We start from the raw sequence: 27,355 nt of genomic DNA on the forward strand, positions 1-27,355 counted from the left end.
TTGTTACTTTTGGATACTGTATTTGTACGTACGTCTCCAGCAATAAAAATACTTTTGAAGAGAAACATCTGACTTTTCTGTTGTTGCTTTTTTAGGTTCAGAGTTAAGTTACAAAGTTCACTGAATTTCAGACTGAAAGGATTTTTGTTTTTTGACATTAAGACAAATTTATCGTAGCTCCTTATAACTTTATTCCTTTATTAGTCTGATTTTGGGGAAGTTTACATTATCGCAGATATAAATTTCTCTCTGTAACTGAGTGAAGAGCATTTAAAGGATCAGGCTGGCGTTAATCTTCAGTTTTATTACCAACATCAAATTTCAATTTTGTTTCAACCAAGAACAAAAAACAAGTAAAAAAAAAAAAAAAAAAAAAGTAGTTTAATTTTTTAAAGTAAGGCTAAATCATTTCTTATATCAGGGACTCTTTTCACATGTAGACTAATTTATTGTAGCTCATTTATAACTTTATAGATTTCTCTCTTAATTGTCTCCTTTTAAAACCGTGAAGAGCAACCAAAACCAAAATTCTTAAAATAAAAGTTTAATTTTTAAAGAAAGGATAAATAATTTCCTACATTAGGATCACATTCTTTTTAGGGACTATTTTCACGTGCGGACTAATTCTGTGAACATTTAGACAAATTTATCCAGCAGGGCAGTTTTCAACCAATTTAATAATGAATGTAACAGCATGAATACACTAATGTAATAAATAGAGGCTGACACAGAAGAGAAGCCCCAAACAAAATCATTAGTTATGTAAAAGAGATCATTGACAGGGATTAGTTTATTGATTTTTTTTTTTAGGAAAATCCTGCATAGTTTATCTTTAAAGTTGTACATCACGGTTCAATATTGACGTATTACAAAGCTACGTAACATCCTGTAACATGCTGGTTACTTAACAGCGTACAGACACCAGTTGTTTATACAACTAGTGGTTATATATACACATCAGGGGACTAGAGGCCGTAATAAAACACAAAATAAATAGTTAAATAAATATCTTGTAAAACTTGGTGAAGGAGTTTAACAGCTTTTTTTTGTTCGTACATTCAGATATAGAAGAAATATATTGTTTGATACGGACAATCAACTGTAAGATTTGCTTTGATTTATGAATGAAATGGGTTTATAATAATTAAATAAAGCTGAAACCAGAGATTCATTCATATTCAGTGAATCCAAAGTAATCGTCATGACAACAGTTGCTAAATCTACCGCAACTGGTGTCCCAAACTCCTGAAATGTAACAGCTGTAGTCCTTCAGTCCCCCTCCTTATATTCAAAGTGTAAACCTTTCCTTTAACGTCTCTTTCCGTGGTCATCGTTCAGTCTGTGACGTCGTGAGCGTCCAGCCCGTCAGTCTCCACCTGGATCGTGATGCCGGTGAAACTGAACTCAGAGCGCAGAAGCTTTGTCGCCTTCGTGAGGACGATCTGCGGATCGGCGTCTTCCTCTGAGGACACACATCACAAATACTTTTAATAAGTTATAGTTTACATTATATTGATCACACAGGTGTCATTTGTAAACAGTAGTACTTTGTCTGATTCCCACACCATGTTCTTTAAAACCTACTGACTCTATTCAGGCTTTTTTATTTACCTTAGCATTAACAATGGACCTCAAACTTCTTAACACTGTTTGTTCTGTTAGCTCTGTTTGTTTAAAGCTTCAACAATAGTCAATTAATCAAATATACAATTGACAGAATATTAATCTGCACCTATTTCGATGTCTAGAAATCGTTTTTGTCATTTTTTAAAGTGGAAATGTGTAAAAATGTGTTGGTTTGCAGCTCCTCAAACGTGAGAGAATTAGATGTTTTTCTGCATCATACATGATTGTAAATTGAGTATCTTTGGATTTTGGACATTTAAAGACGTCAACATGAGCTGGGAAGAAATTATAAAAAGGTAATTTTTTCACTATTGTCTGACATTTAATTTGACAAAATTGATTATGTTCAATATAACTGAGTAAATGTAAGTCGGCAGCATAAAAAAGCTGCAGATAAAAAATATAAAATCAAGTGGAAAAAAAATAGATCAGCTAAAACAATATTAAAAAACAGACACAACAAAGATCATTTATAATTCTTAAGTCTTGGAATGTGCCAGATACATTTATCAATTAAATTTCCTTTTTCTTTCTCATCTCTGTTGCCTCTGATCTACAAAACTATTAAAACTTCAGGATATTTATTCCCTGCAGCGCACCGACATCCTCTCCACTCAGACTGGACGTCGGTGGAGTTGTGTGTGGTAGAGATTAGCCCTGTTGATTTTACCTGCGACCACGTGGACGGAGAGTAAAGAATGAGTCATGTTGAGGCTCCACATGTTCAGACTGTGAGCGCCTACGACTCCTCTCACCGACAGCAGCAGCTCTCTCACGCCGCTGAGGTTTATGTCCTGAGGAGTGCCTGCGGAAAATAAACACCAATAACTCATAATTCATTTAATTAAAACAAAAAACGCATTATAATTTGACTTGCAGACATGGAAGAAGTGTTTTTACCCTCCATCAGTATCCTGAAAACATCCTTGGTGACCGGAAGTGTCGTCACAACAACCAGGATCGAGAACAGGAAGGTGCAAATCGGATCTGCTATTTTATATTCAGGCTGTGAGGAAATAAAGTTAAAAACAAAATAATAAAACACACAATAGAGGTCGAAGGTGTGTTTAAGGCTGCAGTAACGCCACCTGCTGATACTGCACACATGCCAATAAAGCATCCCGTCCTGCTTCCACTGAAATGTATGGTTTGCATCGACTTCGAGGAGATACACAATCAGCACTCAGTCAATCATATGAATGCTGGCCGTTGGTTTCAACCAGGATTAACAAATAAAGCCTCAGACTGCATTCAAAGATCCAAATTAGCCGGATGAGAATTAACAGGATTTGTTTAGTTAGTTTAGTGAAACCACATTTGAAAATCGAGGTCCTGGTGAGTGCTCGTCAGCAGGATGTTGTGTGTGAGTTGTTTTTAATCTTTTTTTGGACAATCATGGAGGACAAAGATAAATCACACCGACCCGGAGGTGGATGATGGTGGCTGACAGCAGGACTCCGACGCTCTGCAGCAGGTCTCCCACCACGTGGATGAAGGCAGCTTTCACGCTGGCGTTGCCGTGGCTGTGAGTGTGGCGGTGGTCTTTGTCGCTCTGCAGCTGGTTGCTAGGTAACCCGTGGCTGTGGCCGTGTGAGGCGCCGGACTGATGGAGGATCAGGACCATGCTAAAAAAAAAATTAAAAATAGTCACAAAGAGTTAAAACTGATTTTAGAAGAGCTGAACAATAATAATCCTGACAAACACAAATACTGAGCTCATCACAGTCAATCAAACAGACTTTATTTACATGGTACTTTTCAAATATGGGTCAATGATGTTTATTGTGTCCATGTGGTTTAGTCGAATTTAAAAAGGGGTTAAAATGTTAAAATAGACATTCGAATAACTTCTAAATAAAGTAATTATTTATATAAGTACACTTAAATACACTGTAGGTGGATAAAATATTTAATATTTATCATTATTTTGTGGTTACACCATTTGACATTTTCAGGAGCATTCAGTCTTTTGAGAAAAAAAAAGGTTGCAAATGTCATTTGACATGACATAAAACCAACAACAAACCTGATGCTGCTTTTAAGACAATTTTTAAGATATTTTTGAATTGCTCATCTTGTCAACACTTATTTTTCATTGACCCATGAATAGTGATGTAACACAAAGTGCTTTACATGATAACAAAATAAAACAAAACAAACACAAACAAAGAAAACGAGACAAAATAAAACAAGAAATAAATAAAAACAGGAAGTGACCAAACGCTATCATAACTCTCATGAATCTGCAATAAGGAAACATCACAGCAAGCAATACCCAAATAAAATAAAAGATAATTAATAAATAATAAAATAAAAGATAATTAATAAATAATAAAATAAAAGATAATTAATAAATAATAAAAACTCACAGGACGTTGACGCCCACAGCGCAGCCTGATGTTATGAGCATGATCTGACTGTCGATGTCGTAGTCTCCGTCAGAGATCCTCTGTATGGCCGATAAGACAAGCACTCCTGTCACAGCCCAGATAGACACGACCGACAGCAGCATGCCCAAAATCTCTGTTTAAAACATGAACTGACAGTCAAAACATTGTTATTTATATAGAAAGAGAGTAAGAGTGCTAAAAACACTGTGATTCCTGCCTTTTGTATATAAAGATGTTTATTTACATTCAAATGTTGAGAGAAATCCTAAAATCTATCAACATAGATATAAATATAAAAGGTATCTACATTTCTATCTTTGGAGTATCTTTTGGAGTTATTTTCATCTCACCTGCTCGATGCCAGCCGAAGGTCATGGTGTGTGTGCGAGGCCGGGTTGAGATCCACAGAGAGAAGATGCTGATCAGGATGCTTCCAAAATCAGTCAAGAGATGAGCCGCGTCCGTCATGATGGCCAGACTGTGAGCAGCGTATCCACCTGCCGAAACAAAACAGGTGTGTGTTAAATTAGTTTTACTGTTTTCAATTATTACTGTTTTTATGTTCCATCTTATATTACATTAATGTTTCTTTTTCTTTCTTTCTTTGTTCTTATTTAAACATTGCTTTATGCTCATTTAATGTCCTTTTAATGTGAAGCACTCTGAGCTGAATTTCTTGTATGTAAGGTGCTATACAAATTAAGTTATTGCCACTATTATTATTACGTCCATCTTAAATGCAGAGTAATACATAGAGAAAATACCTATAAATTAAACCTATAAATGTATAAAATTGCAACACTGAAGTTTAAGATTTTATAAAAATATGAGACAATTTATGATAAAATTATAAACTGTCTATTCTGTGTTGATGTATTTTATGTTTTAATCACTTTAAATCACCTTGTTGTGCAATAATAAATACATTTGTACGGTGGCCCTGAAGTGCAAATCACAACAGCAAATAAGAAAACAAAACAGCAAATCACAAAACACAACAGCATTAGAGAGACTCACACCGGAAAAGGTCATTGGACAATGATGCCTCGTCCTGATTGGATGTACTGTCTGTCAGTCTGCGACTAATAGGCGGTGGGCCAAGGGGAGATTACGTGTATTTAGACGATCCCCACAGAGGGAGGACCACATTTTCTGTGTACAACATCTTCATTTTCCAACAAATTAAACAAAAAATGTTGGCACTCTTACCTCTTGCACATTTTTTGTTTATCGGTAACTGCCGGAACCGGTAACTGTCTGAGTTACCGGTTCCGGCAAACCGAGCGGGCAGCTATACTCGTGGTCCGACATGTATGACGTCATTACAGTTATTGTCCAATGACACGCCTCGAAATTTCCCGGAGTTTAACTTTTTTTTCTTTGTTTGCCGGTTACCATGGTTACCATGGATCGCTGCTGTCAAGTTATCGGCATCGGAGTACAGTACATCAACACTTCACACACACATTGCTAATATAACACGGATTTTGCGTATATATATATATATGCAATAATAATAATATAATATTATATATTATTATTATTAATATATATATATATATATATATATATATATATATATATATATATATATATGCTGTTGTGTTTTCTGATTTGCTGTTGTGATTTGTACTTCAGGGCCACCGTACCCCATTTGCCTTGTTAGAACATTTCCACACTGCTGCAGGTGAGATTAATTTTGACCTTTCTTCTTACCGATCACCTCTCCGGTCATGAAGACGAGGCTGATAACGCAGGCGACGATGAGTTTCCTTCTGGCCAAACGTTTCTCGTCGCCTTCAGCCTTCGACATCACATCTGTCTCTTGGCAGAGTCGCTCCGGCCGCAACAAGCCGTCCACACTGGAGGCATCATCACAGACCTCCGAGTCTGAATATCCGTCCTCTGGAGATGGAGAGTTTAACCTAAGATTTAAAAAAAAAACACACACACACACACAATCTGAAGAAAAATGACAATCTCTCTCTCTCTCAAAAAATGCACTTAGGTTAATTTTAGAGAAATGAAACATCTGTCAATAAATTAAAAAAAGAACATCTGTGTTGAGAAGATAGAAAACATGAAGACGTACCATCCAAGATGCTCCAAATGAGTCTCAATCAGATGTTGTTTCTCTGAATCTGTCGATAACTCCATAAATCCACTGAAGGAACTCCCTAAATGCAAAGTTTAACTCGTGGGAAAAGGTGAAGCACAACGACTCGACACCTGCTGCCCACACACGTGTTATCTGTGACGGGTGGAGCACAGCGGCAGCCAATGGCGGGTCGCTGAGCTCACAGGTGTAAAGCAGTAATAAGAAGCAGACAAGACAACAAACAAACTTCATGACTGTACCAGTATCACCCGACTTTATTTGATCAGACGAAAAAATATCTTACAGCAACAGTTTGAAAACATGTAAAAGTTCAAAAGAGAAAAATAAAATAAAATACCCCAGGAATGTTGAGATGATGAAACTACATATATATATATATATAATCTTTCATCTTTGATCAAAACATTCAAAAACCTGAAATAAAATAAAACAAATCAAAAGAAAAGACTTTATTCCAGTTAAATGTATTATAAGGCACATTTGTTTATGTTAAAAACTGTTTTTTTTTAAGTTTACAAAACCAGACTTCTAATACATTTCTGGGATTGTCTCATCTTGCTGTTTACAGATCAAACTGTAAAAAACATACACAAACAAAAACAACATTTCTAAACACACAGCATGAAGAAGAAGTCATTACATCATTTGAGGCTTTTTTTATATTTATATACTCTTAATGTGTCATAAAACTTCCAATCAAAAATATAATATCTCTGAATTTACATTTAAAAAACATGATTTCCTGTATTTAGTATAGTATATTTAGTATATTACACAGAAGAAAACATCTGGATCTCATCGAAACATGTGGCGATAAATCAAAGTTTTGCTGTTGATTTAGTTTTAGTGTAAAGTTAAAGACGAGTGCTTTTCAGGAAAATATCTCAGAATAAGTGCGAGTCTTAAAATAATTCAACCCGTTGTTTGTATTCTTGACACCTTTACGAGCAGGTACACTACGACTCCTCTCACTATGTAGATTAATTCTCACTGGGCTTTTTTTTCAGCCAAATATACAACGATAGAAACACTTCACATCCTATCTTTTTAAATACTGTATACTGTACATCTGAGCTTTTAATCGATTAATTCAAACAAAAACTAACCAGCGACTGACTTTGACTTAAATGTGAGTTTTTCTTCTAATACAATAAACTGAATCAGGGCTGCAACTGAGGACATTTTAAAGCATTTTATATTATTTTAATCTCTTGGTCTGTAAAATAGTCATGTGAATGTGAAAAATATTCAACGTTAGAAAATTGCTTCTCCCCCCCCAAACAAACAGTCCAAAAGATATTTAAATATATAATATAAGCAGCAAAAAGTTCACATTCGAGTGGCTGAACCCCATTAAATGTTTTGGCATCAATGCCTGAAATGCTTTAAAGTAGTTGCAGATTAATGTTCTGTTGATCAACTAACGAGTTTATCGCGGCTCTCACCTCATAATCTTATATTTTGGACTGTTGGGACAAAAAAAAGAAGAAAAAAAGCAATTTTAAGATGGCAACTTGGGTTTGGAGAAAAATGTGTATTCAGCAGATGCATTAATAATGAAGGTGTTTGTTAGCTGCAAACCTGGTGCATACATGTAAGGAAGTTCATTAGTTATGTTTCTATAATATAATAAAGGTATAGTATCTATATACAGTACAGTTTGACTGAACACCTCTGACGTGTCCAAGTGGTTGGCCTCTGAACAATCTGAAGAACCTGAATCAGCTTTTTTTTGTTGCATTCAAAATTATAAAATTAATTAAAATAAAAAACTAAAACATTACATTCTGACTCAAGATTCAGCTCGAGTCACCGTCAGACCATCGTGGCAGCTTTAAGGTTTCTAACATGAACTTTGACAGTTTTAAAGTGCAACATGAAAAAAATCTCATCGAGAGGCTTTGATCTGCACGGCTTTGTCATTTGTCACTGCAGTCCAGATACTGCTCATTATATTTAAAAAAAAAAAAAGAAAAAAAAGAAGTGTTTAAGAAATAAATATATGATTGGATCAAAGACAAACCCGTTGGCACTTAAAAATAAACAAACTATGGCACAATCAAATCGCTCATGTAAACAAAAACCCTCTCTGAGATGAATGTGGTCCTGCGTGTTTTCGCCACATTCACTCAGAAACTGCATTTATTATACTCATCGCCAACCAAGGATCAATACTGATGAAGACGACGACAGCGATGTGGTTTAATGACGCAGTCCGGAGTCTGAAGCCACCGCGCGCTCCTTCACTTCTCTCCCAGCGCGATGACTGCGGGACCCGAAGTGCCGTTGGTCGCGTGAGGCTGAGTCACGATCGGGACGTTCTCACCTGCAGCAGGAAACACAGACGCACGTGTAAAAAAAAAAAAAAACATTAAAAAACTGTGATTTATTTTATTGAAAGCGACATTTTTTTATTTTTATACTTTGATTCATTTTTCAGCAAAAGCAGCAAAACAGCTGAGTCTCCAAAAGGAAGAAATGATTTTAAACACAGCTCCATCTACTGGTAATAAAGTAGAGTACATACTATTTAGCTTATCTCCATTTATTACTGAAGTTTTATTACATTTATTACTTTATGCAGCTTTCATGTTCTGTTTCATGTGTCTGTGTACACAACACTAATCTAGTTAATAATCAGTTTTTAATTTTTAGCAACTTCCCTATTATGTGTAATTAAATGGACCAGTAGAAAATGAACTTTACACGGTTTATAATATGATATATAACAAGTATTCTGTTAAGCTTGAAAATAAAACAGAGACAAGCCTATGAAATTATCAACCGAATTACTTGAATGTATTTTTTAAATTTTATTGTTTCCTGTTCCTATGTATATATGTTTTTTGTATGTAAAACAATGGTTCCCAAACTAGAACTTTTTTTTTTAAGTTCCTACAATTAAAAAGGTATAACATGTAAGAAATGGTCACCTGATCCAGACATATACTAAGCTACTATACTGCTACTGTCTTCCTCCATGTCAGTATAAAGCTGTAAAGAGGTTACGGCACAGTGAAGCAGGACAATGGACCTACATACCTTTTGCAACTTTGTTAGCACAGTTGTTGTTTTTTATAGCGTCCATAAAAAAACAATAAAAGACACTTGAGATCAGTGGTTCTCAAAGGATTTGGTTTTGAAGGCCTTTAGAAAAGTTTAACTCTTACATACTGTTCAGGGGCAAATTTGACTTTTTTGTTTTACATTTGAAAGCATATATATGGTATACAAACATGGAAATAAAATGCATAATGTTTTTTTTTGTGCAGCCAATACACATTTTTATATATATGCAAATGTACAAATTAGACCTGTGTTTAATTAATTTAATTAGTGTTTTTGTATTCTTCATATTCTATAAAAATGTTCCTGGACCACAAAGTAGTGATTGTACATGTCTTTTTTCCATAAAGAGGATTAATCAAACATGTATTAATGACTAATAGGGGATTTATGAATGTGAATTAGTGTCAACACTAATTATAAGTGAGAATATGAACAGTATGTAAGGGGTTAAATTGATTTATTTAATGTTAAATGAACAGAAACCAGGAGACTGACGGCTACTTCCCAAAATTGAGAAAATCTGAAAAACAGGGACGATACCACAGAAGATATTTTGTTTTATTCTTGGAGCCATGAGTCTCCCAGGCTGAGAACCACTGCTCCAGATGTTCAGTTTTAGGAAGTGTAAGCAAGCAAAGTTATTAATAAGTAGTAAGAGACACAGGTCAGTAAAAGCCACCTCTGTTTAGTTTCCATTAGGATTTCTTCAAGACGATATTAATTAATGTTAATCATTGTTATGTAAAATGTTAATCATTGTTATTTGGCAGCGACACAGTCCAACGCCAGCAGCCACAACATGAACCTCTAACACAGCGCAGCAGCCAGCCGAGGACAGGTGGACTTTACCTGAAGATGTGACTGAAGTGGCGGCAGCGGGGCTCGGCTGAATAACTATTACAGGATCTCCTGCTGTGAAACAAAATTCAACACTGAGCTTCTTTAAAAAAAGGACTGGAGTCAGTGCAGAGAACCAGGATCTGAGCTGGATTTAACTCTGGTTTCCATTCTGATATTCAGCTGAATTCTCCTTTTATTCCATGTGTTACCTTTAACGACGTCCTTCCTGCCCTCTGAGCAGACAGCGGACACATGCACACGCTCTTTCTCCGCGCATCTCCAAGTGTTAATTAAGCTCCTACTTTGGTTATTGAACAGACCAGACCTCTATTTTAATTATTTCTACCATGCAGACAAACGCCAAACCCTTAAAATTCAGATAATAAGCTGCTGTTCACCAAACTGACCATTTCAGCTTGTTCCAAAAATGGTCAGTTTCATGTCCCTGTTTTTCTGCTAAGCTTCATGTTTTTTCTGTTTACAACACAATTAACTGTTGCATTGCTGAGTTTCACATCTAATTATGTTAAGAACATATATAGGTCAATGACGGGGTTTTTGTGTCCATGTAGTTTAGTCAAATTGAAAAATTAGAGAATAAACATATGAATAACTAAAATTTATGCTTTTAATCCATTTTGAGATAATATATTAGAGGATTATGGTAAAAATGTCTAAGTGGTGTAACCATAAAAACTTTGTACCAAATAATTAAACTTAAAACACTAAATTCTCAATAAAACACCACATCAACTAGTTTGGCTTGATCTTACATTACACTTTGGATGTTTAGATTCTTTTACTCTCCTCTCGAGTAAAGTCACTCACCTGCTCTCATCTCTTCTTGCTCTCTAATTTCCGCCTCCAGGTCGTCGGGGTTCATATAGGCGAATTCCTCCTCTTCTGGCGCCTTGCACTTCCCGCAGCAGAAACAGCAGCAGCAGAAACAGCAACAGCAGGTAAAAATACTGCAGCACATCACAAGCGCCTAAAAAAAGAAGAAGAGACGTTTTAACAGACGGCATCACATCACCCTCCTAAATCCTGGTTTCTCTCCACTGGCTCCCTGTTTGATTTTAAATTGATTTTAAGGTTTTACTGAGCACTTTCACAGCATGTCTGGGTCTAGTTCCAAGCTATATAACAGAAATGTTGACCCGGTATGTCCGCAGCCTTAGATCCGAGTCGAGGCTGAACTCTAGAGGTGATCACGCTTTTGCCATCAGGGCTTTGGAGGAAATAAGCCTCACAGAATCGGTAACTTCTTTTGAATCACTTGTTAAGACTCATTTCTACAGACTAGCTTTTATGTGATGTTATTTGATCAATGTTATCATCTTTTTTTATATTGTAACCTCCTGTGACCCTGCATACTCATATGGGTACATTACATTTTAGGTTTAATAGACTTTACACTTAATTCTGCTTATCTCTGACCTGTTCGTACACGCCTTTCTGTGCCACCTTGTGGCACTAAAAGTACAATACAGTGTAAAATCATTACGTAAATCATCCCCATATATGAGGATTATATTTTTCATTCAAAAACTACTTCACGTTCAAAGACAATGCTTAGTTTTTGTACTTATCGGGTCCGACTAATCCCAAATATCTAGGAGAAATTAAAAATGCATACCAAACTAAAGCCCTGATCTCAGGAGGTAAATACTTTCTATCACCTCCTTATTGTGTTTTATTGTCTTCGACTTTCGCCTTGTTATATAAGATTGACAGGATGATTGACCACACGATCCCTTCGTGCCTCTCACCTTGAACCAGCACTTGGACATGAGGAAGTAATATTTAACGCTCTCGTCCCCAAACTGGTCCGACACGTAGAGGCCCATGGATCCATACTCGTCGTAGATCTTTCTCTTGTTCTCGTCGCTGAGGATGGAGTTGGCGTTGTTGATTTCCTTGAATTTCTCAGCAGCTTCCGGGTTGTCGGGGTTCTTATCGGGGTGATGCCGCAATGCCAACTTCCTGAAAACAAAAAAAAAACAACAACCAAGAAAAAGGTAAGACTTATGTGACACTATTCCATCAGGTGTTTAAATGCTGCTGACAATATTACTAACAATACACACCACAAGAACTGACAGACTTTACTTGTAAATCAGAATTTTTACACTATAGTACTGACACTTTAGTGTCCATCCAAGAACCTTTAAAGTGATTCTGATACCAACTGAGTACTTCATTCGATACCCATTACACTTTTAGTGCACTTGCTTTTATCCGGCATAACAGGCTGCAGGCTTGGCTGCTGAACCTTGAAGAGCGTTAACTCAAATTAACCGCAACTTCACCACCACAGTCAGGTTGTAGCTGCTGTGGCAGTGGGCCAATCACATGTCATGTTAAATTGAAAAACACTTGTTGTTTAGCTGTGAGCATGTCCATACAAATAGTCATATTTTTTAGGTCTGGGTGTAAAAACAATCGTTTGCAGGTATCGCTTGATGGGAGACATTTTGATACTACTTGGTATCAATTTATTTCAGTCGATACCTTTAAAAAAGGTATTGGTAACTTATTCCCTGTGTAGATAGACTCACTGGCCTCTTCATTAGGAACACATGTGCAGTCTAATTCAATCCAATACAGCAACTCTGCTTTAAATTCTACATTTAAATTTATACATTTTCAGTTTTTATTGATAATGCTACTTTATAATTGAGGTCATAGTGGGTGATGGTGATGTATTATGGTGCATTACATGGTGTTCCTAATATTTTGTCCACCCTATTAACATACATAAGGGGGGGGGGGGGGGGCTAAATATTAGCAAACACAACAAAAGTTAATATAATGCACCCAAGTACACCACCACTTAGTACAACATCAATAATAAAAGTACAATTTATAGTTTTATTGGATTACATTAGATTGCACAGGTGTACCTAATGAAGAGGTCAGTGACTGTATAAAGGGCTTATTCTACTTTTAATTAAACACAACTACTCTCATTTTAATGGATTTCACACTACCAAAAACACACTTATGAACATTATACTGCATTTCTGCCCAGTGTGCTAAACTCTCCAACACTGCACCTTTAAGGAAAGCAAAGGTGAACTCACCTGTACGCCCTTTTTATTTCGTCTTGTGATGCTCCTTTCTCCAGGCCCAGCATTTTATACAGGCTGTCTCCTGCTGTTGACATTTTGCGCTGAGGTCTGTTTGGGTCCTCCATGTTGCAGGATTTGGCGGCTGTCACACACAAAAAGACAAAAACAGAACACTACAAATCAAACAGAGGAGGACAAACCTGAAAAACAACTTCAGAGCGTGTAGAAGTTGAACTAAGGAAGTCAATAAACCAGAGAAAAGGTTATTTAGAGCTTTGACAGTCCTCATTACTGATATTCAACTTGTTAGGAAAGAAGAAAAGACGTCAAATGTTTAACTTTACTTCAACTACCGACAGACTGCTAGCAGACGTAGCCAACTTTAGCAGAGTAGCTACAAAGATTTGGATCTTACTCACCGGAAAACAAATAAATATCGCTGTTTTTGGGGTCGAATCATAGAGTCCGAAAGTCTGTCCTGCTGGCTACCTCCAGGTGTGACCCGTGAAGAGAAGCCGACACGCCGTTTCTGACTTGTTAAAGTGCAGATTTTGCTGCCTGACAGCTGAGAGAAAAGTTCACAGCCGCCGAAGGAGAAGAAGCAGGAAGCGCGGCACAGGAAGAGAGGCTGTGACGTCAGGTGGGGGAGGATTACGTGCGCGCTCCCGTGGGAGACAAGTGACAATGATGATGATGATGGAATATTATTATTATTATTATTAGTAGTAGGCTATTAGATTATTATTATTATTATTAATATTATTATTATTGCTAATTGGAATATTATTATTATTATTATTATTATTATTATTATTATTATTATTATTATTATTATTATTTTGTTATAGCTTTATTGTTATCAAATTATATATATATTATCTGTTATCAAAATCTATTCAGATATATCATACTGTCACTCTTTTCGACATAAAATATTGAGTCTCTACAATATTGAAAAAATATGAAAAGTTATCCAATTATATATATCACTTTTTATTTATTTATTTTTCCTTCTTCCTATTGGAATTATGACATCTTATGTATACCTTTCTTTTACTTTATCTTTTATTTATGAACTGGAATGGCTGGTTGCTTGTATAATCTTGGTTTATTCTGTTGTATATTCTGTTCAACAAAGACTTTTTTTGTTTAGATTTTAGTTTTTTTAATCCAGTGGGTGACAAATTATTATTATCATTATTATAATTATAATAATAATAATTATTATTATTATTATTATTATTATCAGTAGTAGTAGCCTCCTTACTCATTCTCTTTCACCTTTACAGGGGCAGCAGACCTGGTAAGAGGTTTTATCTTCTTTATTTTACATTTTATCCCATGTACATATATTTATGTACTTCATTTACCCTTTTAAGACAAGGGTATAATTGAATTTGTGTTAATTCAATCTTTTATTTTTCTGTCAGACTTTGAGACCCATGTATCTTTTTTCTGCCTTTCACTTACTGCCACACCGATACAATCCTGATTATTGAAATAAATCTTTTGTTAAGAGTGAAGTCAAGTTTCATGGCCTTCCTTTCATCTGATGCTATAATATAAACAATAAGAAATGTGCATATACGTTTAGTATGTTCAAAGAATTTAAAAATCTGATTGCCTCCCTTATCTGTTATTTTTTAACCTTTGTCCTACGTTGTTGACTGTATCAACAAACTGAAAGTGAAATTCTTATCTTATCTTTATGTCACTTAAATAGAATACCATACATAGTTTTATTATAGCTTTGTTCTTTATATTTTTACATACAATACAATTGCACAAAGTACAGTGTGCTTTCATTAAATTAGTCCATTTAAATCTGAATATATTTGACAGCAGAATAACCTCCACTCTACTACAGGTTACTTTGAAGGTTTCTATAATATTTTGTAAAGTAGTAGTTTTAGTATTTTACATGCTATCTGTGGAGAGGACTGTCAGTGTAGATCTCCCATGATCAGAGGAGTTGGTACGATACACAGCTTCTTTTTGTCTCCACCTTAAACACAATATTGATAATAATCATAATAGATTTAAGTAATAGGTCATTTATATTTATTATAACACTACGGAACAGTAAGAATAGTAAGTGCACAGTAAAAATCATCATTTTATTGGTGGATGGTGCATATTTAAAATCATAATCAACATCTTTGTGAGACAAATAACATCCTGTTGTAAGATTCATTAATGGAATGTTCATTTCAGAGCCATATATTATTATATGGCTGTAAATAATACTGATTGAAGACTGAGACTACTGAATTACATTAACAACAATCTTTCCCATGTTCCTGTTGGCCTCCATGTGTCTATGAGCTTCAGCGATGTCCTTCAGGTTGAATGTGCTGTCAATCACTGGCCTCAGGGAGGAAGGCTGCTCCGAGAAGTACGGTAACACTTTCTGAGAGAAAGCTTCTACCAGGTCTGCTTTGTACTGTACAGGCAAAATGAAAAGTGAAAATTACTCTCAGTTGCAGACATGTAAATACAAGAGATGTGTCAAAGTTAACAAAAACAGGTTCAACAATGAATTTAAGCTGCATGTTGACATTGCACAGACGATGAACCACAGCTCGTGTGTCATCTGTTTGGCTTGAATTCTCACCTGCAGGCTGCGAGAGCGGAGGAGGCTGGTGAGCAAGTGGCCTCGCTTGGAGAGCAGTTTGCCCAGCAGATCCCCCTCTACTCCCCTGCCTCCCATGGTGCCATACAGCACCCACCTGCCGTCGGTGGCTAAGCAGTTTACATTTGGCTCCCAGTTGCACCCACCAATGCAGTCGAGGATGATATTTGCTCCCTTGCCTGTCAAGACACAGTACAGTTATTTAACTTAAACCAGACGTTGAACCTGTTGACCTCATATTTTTATCCTCATCAGTGATATTGCTGTTTGGTGTATGAACTATTTAAAATAATAATAATAATAATGATAACAAATATGGATACATTTATATATTTACTGAAGATAAATCTCATGAAAAAGTAAACATAAGATCCTACTAATAAATATTGTCTGTGTAGCCAAAGCCTGATAAACAATATATTATTCTGTACCACAGCCCATTATTGTCCAAAAACACATCAGTGACCACTCCATATATCTTGAAGAGCTGTCTTCGGATTCTTTCCCTTCTCCACGCACTTTGGAAGAAGGCGAAGTTGTGCCAGAAATAACTAACTGCCAAAAACTCCAAATTTCCATTCTAGCATTTTAAGCATGTCTTTGGTCCATTAAATAAGTTTTGAACAAACAGAAAAACTAAGAAGTTATCGTGACCAGAATTGCTACCACGGCTGCAGAGATGAAGAAAATATAAGGACAGGGCTCCATAATACTGCAACGGGAAGAACAATGTAAAAGCATCACAGTGCTGACTGATTATCAGTAAAGACAGCATCTATCTGGTGCAGTACAGTGAACTCTTTACAAATACATAATTCACCTCCTGTGAAGTCATGAACTCCCTGCGCGAAGCTTTCCTCTTTGTAGTTAAACCCAGCTGCTGCTCCCAGTTTCTCGGCCATCTTCAGTTTTTCTGGGCTCCCCGCAGTAACGACGGGCACGGCACCAAACAGACGAACCAGCTGAACAGCAGCTGTTCCCACTCCACTGGCTCCAGCGTGAGCCAGCACTACCTCGCCCTCCTTCACCTGAGCTGTAAAGACAGATGTTCACAAGACACAAAAACAGAATCCAATTTTGACCCGTTGTTAATTACAGAGAGAAAGAAGAAGGGGGGGGGGGGGGGGGGTAATAATGGGTGTTAAAAAAGAACTGTCTTCAACCATGTTTGACTAAATCATTGTGTTTCCATTTATTTAAACTGTCTTATAATCTCATACTTGTAGAAATGGATAAATGGATCACAGTGAGCAATATTAGTTTTTTTTACAGATCCATGACCATTAAATTAAAGCTGAAACACTCTGCTGTGGTAGTATGCCTCTTACATTTGGGGTGGGCGGTGTTCTACTTTATTTAACTTAAAAATAACAATATTTTTATGAAATATGAATATTATATTTTTTAAAAACAAGAGGGGATGCAATAATTACAGTTTTGCTCCACTAGTTATCATGTAATGATGATCATTATCTAATCTATATTAATCTTTATCTATGCTTTGTGAAGTGGGAATATGCTTGTTTCTGGCATTACACTTCTATCATTTGCTGTTGATTTGTTGTCTTTAAATTTTAACTTAACAGCTTGTATTGGCCTCTAAATGGTTTCTCATGTTACCATATTTTATCTCAAACTGTTAAAAATCAAGATCAAAATTCAATGTCATACCTACGAGAACCAGCAGCTGAAAAGCAGTGAGCCAGGCCTCTGGGATTGCAGCAGCCTGGGAGAGTGTGAGGTGAGGGGGTACGGGCATGAGGAGCTCCTCGGGCACAGACACATATTCTGCATATCCTCCTCCGCAGAGTAAAGCCATTACCCTGTCATCTGGCTTCCAGTTTCTTTTCAACCCTAGGCCCAGAGTATCCACGGTACCAGCCACCTCCAAGCCTATGATGTCACTCTCACCTGGGGGAGGGGGGTACAAGCCTCGCCTCTATGGAAAACAGACTACATATTATTACACAGGAATTACATGAGCGGAGATGTATTTTGGAATCAAGATCACCACATTTTGATTTATAAATGACAAGAAATGCCTAGAAACTTGTCATATGTGAAAAGTCGAACTTAAATATCCACACTCAGCAACAGCAGGTATGTTTCCTAGGAGATTAGACTGTGCTTAAGCTTTGTGAGAATGTATATTGTACTGAACCTGTAATAAGTCTGCCCTGTTGAGGGCAGTTGCATGAATTTTAATTAGGACTTCTCCATTTTTGGGTTGAGGTCTGGGTACAGTCTTCAGCAGCAAATTCTCCGGTCCTCCTGGTACGTCAACACACACTGCTTGCATCATCTTTACACAGCTAGAGCAACTCTTGTGCCTCACCTATTTAAAAAAATAAAGAAAAACATGTTTAAAATGTTCAAATTAAGTCAGGAATCAAATGTCTGTAGCAACTTTATATATACACTTTCAGTTTCTACTTTACTTTAGTTTTGAACACTCACTATGTGGTGGGTCTTTCCCACTAAAAGTTTTCCAGTATTCAGGATGTGATGCATTTGATAGTTCCAGCAGAAGCTATACTGTGGTTTGTTTGAAATAAAAGAGAAACACATGCACAAATTAAGAGAGAACCAGTTCATGCAGAAACTAAATTATACCTTTATCTATAGGCAAATGCACAGATGGTCTATGTGCAATAATAGAGTCATTTTATTACTGTACCAGAGGGAAATTGGTTTGCAGCATGCGCATAAAACTTAACATACACCATAAAAGCAACATACACACTAAAAAGAAGTTTAAAAAACAACTAAGAGCATGCACACTAAGATAGAAAGAGAAGCAATCAGTAGCAATGAAAGCTATAATAGAGCTAATCCACACATGGCAAACATCCTTGTATGCAATGTGAGAGAAGACACAAAGCAGACCAGAAATATACACAATCTGTTACTTTCCATTGTGTGGTAGTAACTGTAGTACTGCTATGAGTTTTATATATACACACTCATCCCCATCGGTCTGTGTGTGTGTGTGTGTGTGTGTGTGTGTGTGTGTGTTTTATAGTGCTACGGCTGATGATATAAAGGAATTTCTTGCTCTATTTCTTTTGCAGCTGGAGGCCTGAAGACATCGAGGCTGAAGCTCATTAAAACAGAGTTGTTGTTGTTGTGGGCGAAGCAGCAAGTTTTCAATTTTTGAGAGGGCACAGGTTTTTGTAGATGTTGCTAAAAGTGTCTTACTATTATTTTCCTGGCGATATTGATAAGTCAAATTCTTCTGGGCAGCTTAACTATAAGCATACCAACAGAGGATGCTGAATGTCATAACACACTCAATAAAAGACTTAAAAAACAATCTAAAAAAAAACCAACATCTCAACATAAAACCCTCAGAATCAAAGGAGGTTTGCTTTATTAGTGTCCCTGCATGGATCTTCATACAGAGTTTATTCTCCATGATTATTTTCTACAGTAAAATACCTCTAACAAAGCCAAATAAAAACCAAAAATATCTAAATGGGTTCCCTTCAACTACTCTAGCTTCCTCCCAAAGACCAAAAACATGCAGGTTACGTTAACTGGTGACTCTAAATTGCCCAAATTGGTGTGAATGTAAGTGTCAATGGTTGTCTGTCTTTATATATGTTAGTTCTGTGATTGACCAGTGACCTTTGATAAAGACAGCTGAGATTGGCTCCAGCTCCCCTTAAGTGGAAAAGAAAGTAGATGGATTGATATCTAAATACAACTAAAAAATGGGTGAGAAAAAAATGTTATCACTGTTATTACTTGTCGTGGGGATGGAAGTTGACAGTGTGGAAGCAGTGATGAAGAGGATGACAGGAAAACTGGAAGCTATCATGGATAATCCCTCTCATCCTCTTTATGCTGAGCTGAGGAGAACGTTCAACCACAGACTCATCCAGGTACATGCACTTTCATACCATCAGCCATCAGCCTGCACAGCACCACAGCTCCCAGTGCCTCCCACTCCCACTAAAAAACACTGATGCTGTCTTTACTATGTTAATCCCAGGAGCATTGCACAGTACACATGTATATAATCTTGGATATTTCTGCATATTGCACATTTATATATTGAAGATTTATTTACACAGAGATTGTTTACTGTATAACATTTTATTTTATCACTCTTCACTCTTACGGTCCTACTTTTTTCTTATGTTATCTACGATGAACCAGCCTTTTAAGCATTAACATGGAAAAAACAACATGTAAACAGAATAATTATGACCAGTTTGGCTCTCCAAATAGGCTATAGCCTGTGGGAAACATGCTGCCAGCACAGTGGTCAAAAAAGAAAATATTTGGGAGAAGGTGAAGAAGAAAAAAGGGGAAGAGGAGAGCAGAAAACAGAAGTTGTAATCATATGAAAGCTGATGGTCAGTAGGTTGATTTGACAGGAGGTCAGAGAAATTCCACTATTACGTGATGTGCCCCAGTTACGCAATACGCATGCGCAGTAATGCATATGTCTACTGTACAGAAAGTTGAAGAGATCAAGAGTCATTGATTTAAGTCTCTGAATTGATATAACTGATTAATGTAAATGTAATACAGCAATAAGATTTGATTGATTACATGCAGCAGTTTGCGATTAAGGATGCATAAAGGCTAATTTGGCGGTAAATCACTGTTATCGGTTAATTATACTCAAGCATTACCAAATCAAAAGTACTTACCAGACAAGGATGTCAAGAGGTCACCGACTTTCAGACGACTGCATGACTTTTTGGGAAGTTTTGTTTGACCATGATCCAGCTGTTTCTCCTTTTGCCGCGGGAGGGATCAAACTACCAGAGGGGCAGGCTTTATGGCACATGATAGGGAGTGTTAAAGGGATAGTGCTGCTCCATAATAAACATTTTTATCATCATCACCAAAAGCATTTATTGGAAGATTTTCCTCAGCTTTTATTTTGGGAAATGTAGGTCATTTTAAGAGGAAGTTACAGAAAACGTATCACATGGTGTTTTAAGCTTTGTGTAAATATCTTTAGATGTGAAGCTTTTATGCAAAACTAGTTAAATACAAGTAAAAAGAGGTATCTGTTCTCCACCAGCTACATTCCTGGGAGTGTAGAGAATATGTCTGAAGCTAAGCAGAATTAACATGATTGATAAGCAATTATTTTCTTCATGAATCCTTTATTGGTTCCATTTAGTGCAGTGCAATAATGTTCCCATAACCCAAAACAACATCCATGTCTTAAAATTCTGGTTTTGTCCATAAATTCAGTTCAATCATAGGAGATTACAAAAAAAAAAAACACTTAAAGATTTACTTGTCATATTGCTTGGAAATATATGTCCACAACCTAAATTATAACTTAAGACCCCAACCATTAACAGATCATGTGAGACCAGAACAGTATTATTCCTCAAAACCCTTCAGCTGCACAAGGAGACATTTTGATGAATTACTTTACACAGGATTAGTCGTTGTTAGTGTATTGTAAAGCCCCGTGACTGCACTCTGCAGGAATCCTGAAAATGTGATCTCTTGAGGAATGTATCAATGTACAATAACCAACAACCCCATCCATCCACTTTCCTTTAAATACAATGGGCTATTCTTTTACACATACTGAGGCAGCCATAGCAGCAAACACACCTGTATGACACAACACTGTGGGGGAAGGTTCACACATATCAGGTAAGAAAATGGACATCATCTGATTTAATGTAAGAGTGACTGTACTTTGGGAATAAATGGACTCAAAAACATGTATTTATCCCTCTAGTATCTTGTTTTATAATGGATCGAATCTACAGAAGGCCTGTGCTGCAGAGAGAGCTGAGAGTGTTGAACCAAAAGGAGGACAGAGATCTCCAGCGTAAACTAGACATGCTGGACAAACAGCACAGGTACACTCGTAAAATGCTTCAGCAAAGAAGAGACCTGCTGATAAAAGAGGTGAGAAAAGTGGCAGTAGTAAAAGTTTGTGAGGATAAAGCTACAATCGGCATCGCCATGAAAGAAATAGGCGAACACCAGAATGCAGAGACATATTTCAGGGGCGTTCACACATCTGATGGCAGGAGACTGTTTTCCAGCAAGAACCAGTCTGACGACCACGGATGTGAACCGATGGAGCCGAGTCGGTCGATATCGGCACCACCACCATCAGTCAAGAGTTCGGTGAGACACAGAGGAAACGTCCAGAGCAACCTGTCTCTCATGCAGATGAAAAATATCGCAACTATTGACTCAATATCAGAAAAAGAGCTGGCTAGGCAACAGCAGAAAGCCCGAGAGGAAGTGGAGCAGCAGAGACAGTTTCAGAGGGAAGCTTTACACAAGAGGGTGGCAGCATTTATTGAAAAGCCCAAGGACAAAAGTCAGATTGAATTACTTGAGCAACCTCCATAGAGGAAGTTGGGAAAAACTTGAATTCCAACACCTAAAAAACATTTAATTGATAATGTTTTATTATAAACAACACAAAGTAAGTATGTACATTAAACAACGCTGAGTTTTATACACATGCAAGGGCTCGTTTGTGAATAAATTAAGCAATATTCCCCATCTCCTTCATGGTTATCAAAGCTTTGTGGACAGGAGTCTCCATCAGAAGGCTGCAGTTTTTCTTCCACTGAGGAGAATCAGGAAGCTTCTCGTCTGCAAGAAACATTAAGAGTTGGAGTGAAATGTGAGAGAATAACAGGAGGAAACATGAGAGAGAGAGAGAAATATTCAATTCATATATTCAATATGTAAAGCATATCTGTGTCACGTTAATAATATTCTCATATTTAAGTTCTTCTTGTATACTGAATGATTTTATTTATTGTTTTACTGATTTATAGCTGTGTTTACATTCATTTATATTATTGGTAATCTGTCCACAAAGTGAAAAATGTCTGACATGATTTCCCAAACTGCTTGTTTAGTCTAAAACACAAAGTTGTTTAACTTACAATGCAGGAGTTATTATTATTAGTTATATGTACTTACTGTATTAGAGCTGCAACAATTTGTTAGGTTGTCAGTACTATTTAATTATTCATCAACAATTTTGACAATCAAATAATTTTGAGTCTTTTTTTTTTAAAGAGAACGTTTCCAAATTCTCTGATTCCAGCTTGTAAAGTTATGTTTCCTGGTTTCTTTAGTCTTCTGTGACATTAACTGAATATCTTTGGACTGTTGGTCGAGCCAAATAAGACATTTGAAATCGTCATCTTGAGCTTTGAGAAACAATGATTAACATTTATCACCATTTTCTCACATTTGATGGAACAAACAACAAATTGATTAATTGAGAAAATAATGAACAGAAGAATTATTTTTACACTTCGACCACCAGGTGGCGCTTCCTTGTTTTGGATTATTCAGAGCTGTACTTAGGAAAGTCAGCTGCAGGTGTTACAGATATGAGAGAGGTACAGTTTTGGACTTTGCCTGAGCCTTTATTTTGGGCTATTTTTATTTTATTCATATATTTGTGAACAATCCTGAAAAGCACTGGTGAGCTGTAAAGACTTGTTTAATATCGACTATCTCCCAAAAGTCTGTTGACCTCCTTCGTTCATTCAAGAAATACCCGAAAACTGCCTGGAAGCTGCTCCATGAACACCTCAACACCTGAGCCCCTTAAACCTTTAAGCACTTTGTTGATTGTTGCACTACTTTCTTGTTTTTTATCACTTTTTCCGGTTTCTTATATAATTTAACAAAATGAAACGTCTGTCTAGCAGAAGGTATCAAATGAAGTACTCTATTGCTATCAGCATCACTTTATAAAGGTGCTGGTATTGTAAATAGTTTTAAACGATGCTGAGCCCAAGTACATATACATGTGGTATAAGAAACCTACCTTCGCATTCAAAGCTGACTCGTGTGGGAAGGCATCTGGTGTGGTCCATGTAGTCCAGCTTGCAGAGTACTGCAGTGTTTTCTCTCGGCACAGTGACCATCAGCACCAGTATCGAACATAAAACATTACTCTCCAGCACCTCCACGGACTTATGAAACAGCTCCTACAAACAACAGGAGGACAAAATCAGTGTGTTTATTCTCCAAAAAACAAGCTACATGCATGTCATCTTCCAGCTATATTACAGTTATATTAAATACTATTATACTGTTATATTATATACTATTAAAATAGTCAAGCATTTCTGGGCTCGCAAACCCTTAAATAGTATATAAAGAAAAACTGAGCATGTCTGTGTCTTTAAAAAATTGTGACAAATTGTGTAAAAAACATGTAAAAAATAATGATTGTTAAGTAAGATTCAGAAATATTTATAAGTATTTTGATTTTATTCTTTGGTAAAATTGAACCAAGAAACTGCAGTACATAAATGTTTTACATGCTACAGATATTATTTGACCCTTTAATTCCTTCATTCAAGTTAAATAAAGTTTTGTTGCATTTATTTTATGTAATTATTAATAATGAATATATTTCAAATTATTTCAGTAATTTACTATGAAGTGTTGAAGTATTAAAAATGTAAGTTGTACGGTTGTATTTACTGTTTCAGCTTTGACAATAAAGTTAATTGTTCAGACACATTTATAGCCTTCGTACATTTTTTTTGGCACAATATCTTAACATCCAAATATGAAGGATAATTGTCCAAAAACAAATTATATAAACAGTATTTTCTCATGTTGGCAACAAACAGCTGTTAAATTTGGATTTAATCTAACTCATGATGTCATGATGTAAAATCCTACAGCTTGGATCAGCCCCAGTATCTGATACAAGTGTCCATACTCTCAGTATTTAATGTGAAGTGGTTTTGCCACACTACAATAAAGAAATGACTATGATTTATGATTTATCATGCAAAACTGAAATGTCTTGATATTGTAGAAGTAGTTTAGTTATGAAAAAGTATTCCTGCACTATCAACACAATTTAAAATATAACTTAGACCCCAAACAGTTAAAGATTATGTGACACTGGAAAAGTATAAATCATGATACCCAAATTTGAGGGAATTTGAGGTATATTTGTCAATGTATTATATAACAGTATTATATATGTTCAAACCGCTGATAAAGTCTAATTTAGTTTAAACTCTTATATACTGATATTAGGATCAGCATTAAACAATGACCCTTTGAATCATTTCAAGACAAAATGGAGCCCACCCTCATATTAAGAGGGTCATTTCACAGCACAGTCACCAACACAGCTACTGACAAACATCTCTCAACTGAGGGAAAAAAAGCAAAAGTTTGGCACCTTAACAAGCTTGAGCTGCTGCTTGCGACTAGAAAAGGCGTTGAGATGTTGGCTGAGGGTGTTCAGAAAAGCCTTTATGTCTGTCTGCATGTGGCTCTGCTCGGCGATGTCGTTCAGGAGGATGAACGGAGGGATGTTATGGCGACTGATCCTCAGAGTTGGCTTCAGGTCAATCTCCAGGTTGTACGTCTCTAAGTAAGTTCCCTCATAGGCTGTGGCCAGAGACACGCACACTCCTTTACCTTGACTAGTCTTTACGATGTCGTATCCACCTGATGACACCATTGAATGAAGAGAGAGAGTGGGTTAAATCAGACTGATAAAGAATTTGAGACATTTAACCAAACTGATCACTATTTTCTAACTTAGAAGGAGTTAAAGAACGCATGACAACGATGAAACAGTACCAACGAGGTGATGAGCGTGCAGAAGGTCTCTCAGCTGTGTGTGTCTGGCCATCAGCTGCAAAAGTTGTGAGTCCTCAGAGTCGTCGTCCATTTCCTCGTCTTCTTCGCGTGCACATGGTTTATCCAGAGACATCCGCAGTTTCTGGAGATTCTGTGGCAGGGCGATGTAAACAACATACACGTCATTTGTCAACAAAGAAATCAAAAAAACAAGAAGTGCAGCACTGAAGACAAAGTTAGTGACACACAGGGTGACGTTTAATACATATAGTCGTGATTTGTTTCTTTCATTGCTGTTGAAGAAGTGGGTGATATCCAAAATCCTTTTATCACAGTATACTCAATTTTAGATCCAAATATTTAATATAAATCATTGTGGGGCAGTGATGAAAAATTCAGAGGTGTTAATTTAGCTTTATCGTCATTTCTGACTTTTTATTTTTAGTCTATTCTCACTATATATAAACATATTAGAAATGATTGTCAGTTCAACACAATAAAATGGCCGAGCAAAACCATTCATTAGCTAATACAACCAGAAGTTAAATTACTAAAGCAAAACATTTTCTTAAGTATATGGATGGTTTATTATAGTAAAGTTATAATATAGACAGTATATATTATTTGAAGGTTGTTATGCAATGGTTTTACTGGTCCGGCCCACTTTAGATCAAACTGGGCTGCATGTGGCCCCCGAACTAAAATCATGAATTTAGAAATAGAAAGAAAAAGAAAACTTTATTGTCATTATATTTAACATATAATGAGATTACTGGTGCCACTCCATTTGTACTTTTAAGACAATAAAAGCAAGAAAACCAGATAAAAACGAGACACACACGCAGCTAAAAAAAGATGACATACAGTAGTAGGAGGGTATTGCACTTCATAAAATCAATAGAATTAAATAGAATAAATAGAGTTTGACATCCCTGGCCTGGAGGATGGGACTGAGATCCAGCCACCATAGTCTCTCAACATTTTGTGGGAAACACTATGATGCCTCTTTTTGCTGTGGACTCCACTTAGATAACCCTGCTGTGCTGCACTGATCTTACCTGGTGTGCCTGTATCTCTGCTCTCAGTTGGTCTCTCTGCAGGATCAGCTGCTCCACTTTAACCTTCAGCTCCTTCACATGACTCTGCTGCTGCTGAGGCTGAGCTCTGCGGCTCCTGGCCTGAACCTCCAGCAGACCCAGCTGACTCAAAACACCTGAGAATAACAACAAAAAATACTTACATGAACTCCAAAGCGACAAATAGTAGCATTTAGCATCAAAACAAATGTCTTTACGAGCTAATGGATAGTTAAGAAAGATGAGAGTTACCTTTCGTGGACGCTCCCTGCATGTTTCCCAAAGTCACCTATAACCTTATTTTATTCTCTAAAATGTCGCTTTTCTTTGTGCTAAAAGCAAAAACAGACTTTTTTTTTTTAATTTTGGCGGCTGCTCTGCGTCATCACGCACGCAGCTTCAACCCCGGAAGAAGTCTCAAAACAAACTGCTTACACGCTTACCTTAGATTTGCGAAACTCTCGCGATTATTTGATTTATTTTTTAAAAACATTGCACAAAATAAATATGTTTTATGGTGTACCATCACTGGAGGTAATGTCTTAGATTTAGACCCAAAAAAACGCTTTGTTAGAGTTAAGGAAGGATTGTAGTTTGGGTCTCTCGCGAGATCTTGAGAAATTGTAATCATGTGTAGGTAGTAGCATGCAGCGTGCTACAGATTAGCCCGAAAACAGGTTAATTTAACACTTTATGAACACAGCAGGAGAGATGAAAACATATAAGTCAATCCTCTAGAAAATGAACTCACTGTACATTTACATAAGATGTTATTTTTAGGCATAAATACATAGTTTGTTGATTTTTTAAACTAACGTGGCGCTCTTGAATGTCTCTCAGTTGTCAGCATGGTGTCAACCTGGCGTGTAAAGGTGAGCCTCTCTCATGTTGTTTCACCTGATATAACCTCACCACTGCACTGCATTTTCACATATGCAACAGTA

The 27,355-nt window shown here is 36.6% G+C and overlaps 4 protein-coding genes across 5 annotated transcripts; all 4 read right to left on the minus strand.

Annotated features, from left to right (window-relative positions):
- Positions 1–1,334: 1,334 nt before the first annotated feature.
- LOC128375847 (proton-coupled zinc antiporter SLC30A2-like) lies at positions 1,335–6,173 on the minus strand. Its single transcript, XM_053336265.1, has 8 exons — positions 6,109–6,173; positions 5,733–5,941; positions 4,367–4,513; positions 3,996–4,149; positions 3,050–3,251; positions 2,527–2,632; positions 2,297–2,431; positions 1,335–1,462 (listed from the first exon to the last, which is right to left on the minus strand). Exons 1-8 carry the CDS (start codon positions 6,171–6,173, stop codon positions 1,335–1,337), a joined length of 1,146 nt encoding a protein of 381 aa, XP_053192240.1.
- Positions 6,174–6,371: 198 nt separating this feature from the next.
- Positions 6,372–13,718, minus strand: dnajc5gb (DnaJ (Hsp40) homolog, subfamily C, member 5 gamma b). The gene is made up of 6 exons (XM_053336076.1): positions 13,535–13,718; positions 13,128–13,257; positions 11,814–12,027; positions 10,873–11,032; positions 10,054–10,116; positions 6,372–8,461 (listed from the first exon to the last, which is right to left on the minus strand). Exons 2-6 carry the CDS (start codon positions 13,238–13,240, stop codon positions 8,379–8,381), a joined length of 633 nt encoding a protein of 210 aa, XP_053192051.1. The 5' UTR covers positions 13,241–13,257; positions 13,535–13,718; the 3' UTR covers positions 6,372–8,378.
- A 1,501-nt stretch (positions 13,719–15,219) lies between these two features.
- On the minus strand, positions 15,220–20,503 carry tp53i3 (tumor protein p53 inducible protein 3). Of its 2 annotated transcripts, XM_053335627.1 has the most exons (7): positions 20,409–20,495; positions 18,205–18,282; positions 17,909–18,082; positions 17,419–17,686; positions 16,568–16,780; positions 15,730–15,926; positions 15,220–15,558 (listed from the first exon to the last, which is right to left on the minus strand). In XM_053335627.1, exons 2-7 carry the CDS (start codon positions 18,256–18,258, stop codon positions 15,379–15,381), a joined length of 1,086 nt encoding a protein of 361 aa, XP_053191602.1. In that variant the 5' UTR covers positions 18,259–18,282; positions 20,409–20,495; the 3' UTR covers positions 15,220–15,378. The 2 variants fall into 2 exon arrangements, with proteins under 2 accessions (XP_053191602.1, XP_053191603.1); XM_053335628.1 differs by lacking the exon at positions 18,205–18,282 and having other exon boundaries at positions 20,409–20,503.
- Positions 20,504–22,221: 1,718 nt separating this feature from the next.
- cenpo (centromere protein O) lies at positions 22,222–26,787 on the minus strand. The gene is made up of 6 exons (XM_053335904.1): positions 26,664–26,787; positions 26,394–26,548; positions 25,336–25,486; positions 24,929–25,200; positions 23,546–23,708; positions 22,222–22,347 (listed from the first exon to the last, which is right to left on the minus strand). Exons 1-6 carry the CDS (start codon positions 26,683–26,685, stop codon positions 22,238–22,240), a joined length of 873 nt encoding a protein of 290 aa, XP_053191879.1. The 5' UTR covers positions 26,686–26,787; the 3' UTR covers positions 22,222–22,237.
- Between the last annotated feature and the right edge of the window lie 568 nt (positions 26,788–27,355).

Source organism: Scomber japonicus, chromosome 16 (assembly GCF_027409825.1).
Source record: "Scomber japonicus isolate fScoJap1 chromosome 16, fScoJap1.pri, whole genome shotgun sequence".
NCBI classification, from domain to species: Eukaryota; Metazoa; Chordata; class Actinopteri; order Scombriformes; family Scombridae; genus Scomber; species Scomber japonicus.

Excerpts from the sequence above, each read along its gene's own strand:
- tp53i3 (XM_053335627.1), bottom strand. The coding sequence starts at position 18,258 with ATGCATCACATCCTGAATACTGGAAAACTTTTAGTGGGAAAGACCCAC. Across the intron at positions 18,083-18,204 it reads TGGGAAAGACCCACCACATA|GTGAGGCACAAGAGTTGCTC; the intron begins GTGAGTGTTCAA and ends TTTTTTAAATAG. Across the intron at positions 15,559-15,729 it reads TCCGCTCTCGCAGCCTGCAG|TACAAAGCAGACCTGGTAGA; the intron begins GTGAGAATTCAA and ends TTGCCTGTACAG.
- LOC128375847 (XM_053336265.1), bottom strand. The coding sequence starts at position 6,173 with ATGGAGTTATCGACAGATTCAGAGAAACAACATCTGATTGAGACTCAT. Across the intron at positions 4,150-4,366 it reads CTTCGGCTGGCATCGAGCAG|AGATTTTGGGCATGCTGCTG; the intron begins GTGAGATGAAAA and ends TGTTTTAAACAG. Across the intron at positions 2,633-3,049 it reads CCACCATCATCCACCTCCGG|CCTGAATATAAAATAGCAGA; the intron begins GTCGGTGTGATT and ends ATTTCCTCACAG.
- cenpo (XM_053335904.1), bottom strand. The coding sequence starts at position 26,685 with ATGCAGGGAGCGTCCACGAAAG. Across the intron at positions 25,487-26,393 it reads CAGAGATACAGGCACACCAG|AATCTCCAGAAACTGCGGAT; the intron begins GTAAGATCAGTG and ends GCCCTGCCACAG. Across the intron at positions 25,201-25,335 it reads GCACGCTCATCACCTCGTTG|GTGGATACGACATCGTAAAG; the intron begins GTACTGTTTCAT and ends TGGTGTCATCAG.
- dnajc5gb (XM_053336076.1), bottom strand. The coding sequence starts at position 13,240 with ATGGAGGACCCAAACAGACCTCAGCGCAAAATGTCAACAGCAGGAGAC. Across the intron at positions 12,028-13,127 it reads GAAATAAAAAGGGCGTACAG|GAAGTTGGCATTGCGGCATC; the intron begins GTGAGTTCACCT and ends TTTTGTTTTCAG. Across the intron at positions 8,462-10,053 it reads CACTTCAGTCACATCTTCAG|GTGAGAACGTCCCGATCGTG; the intron begins GTAAAGTCCACC and ends TTCCTGCTGCAG.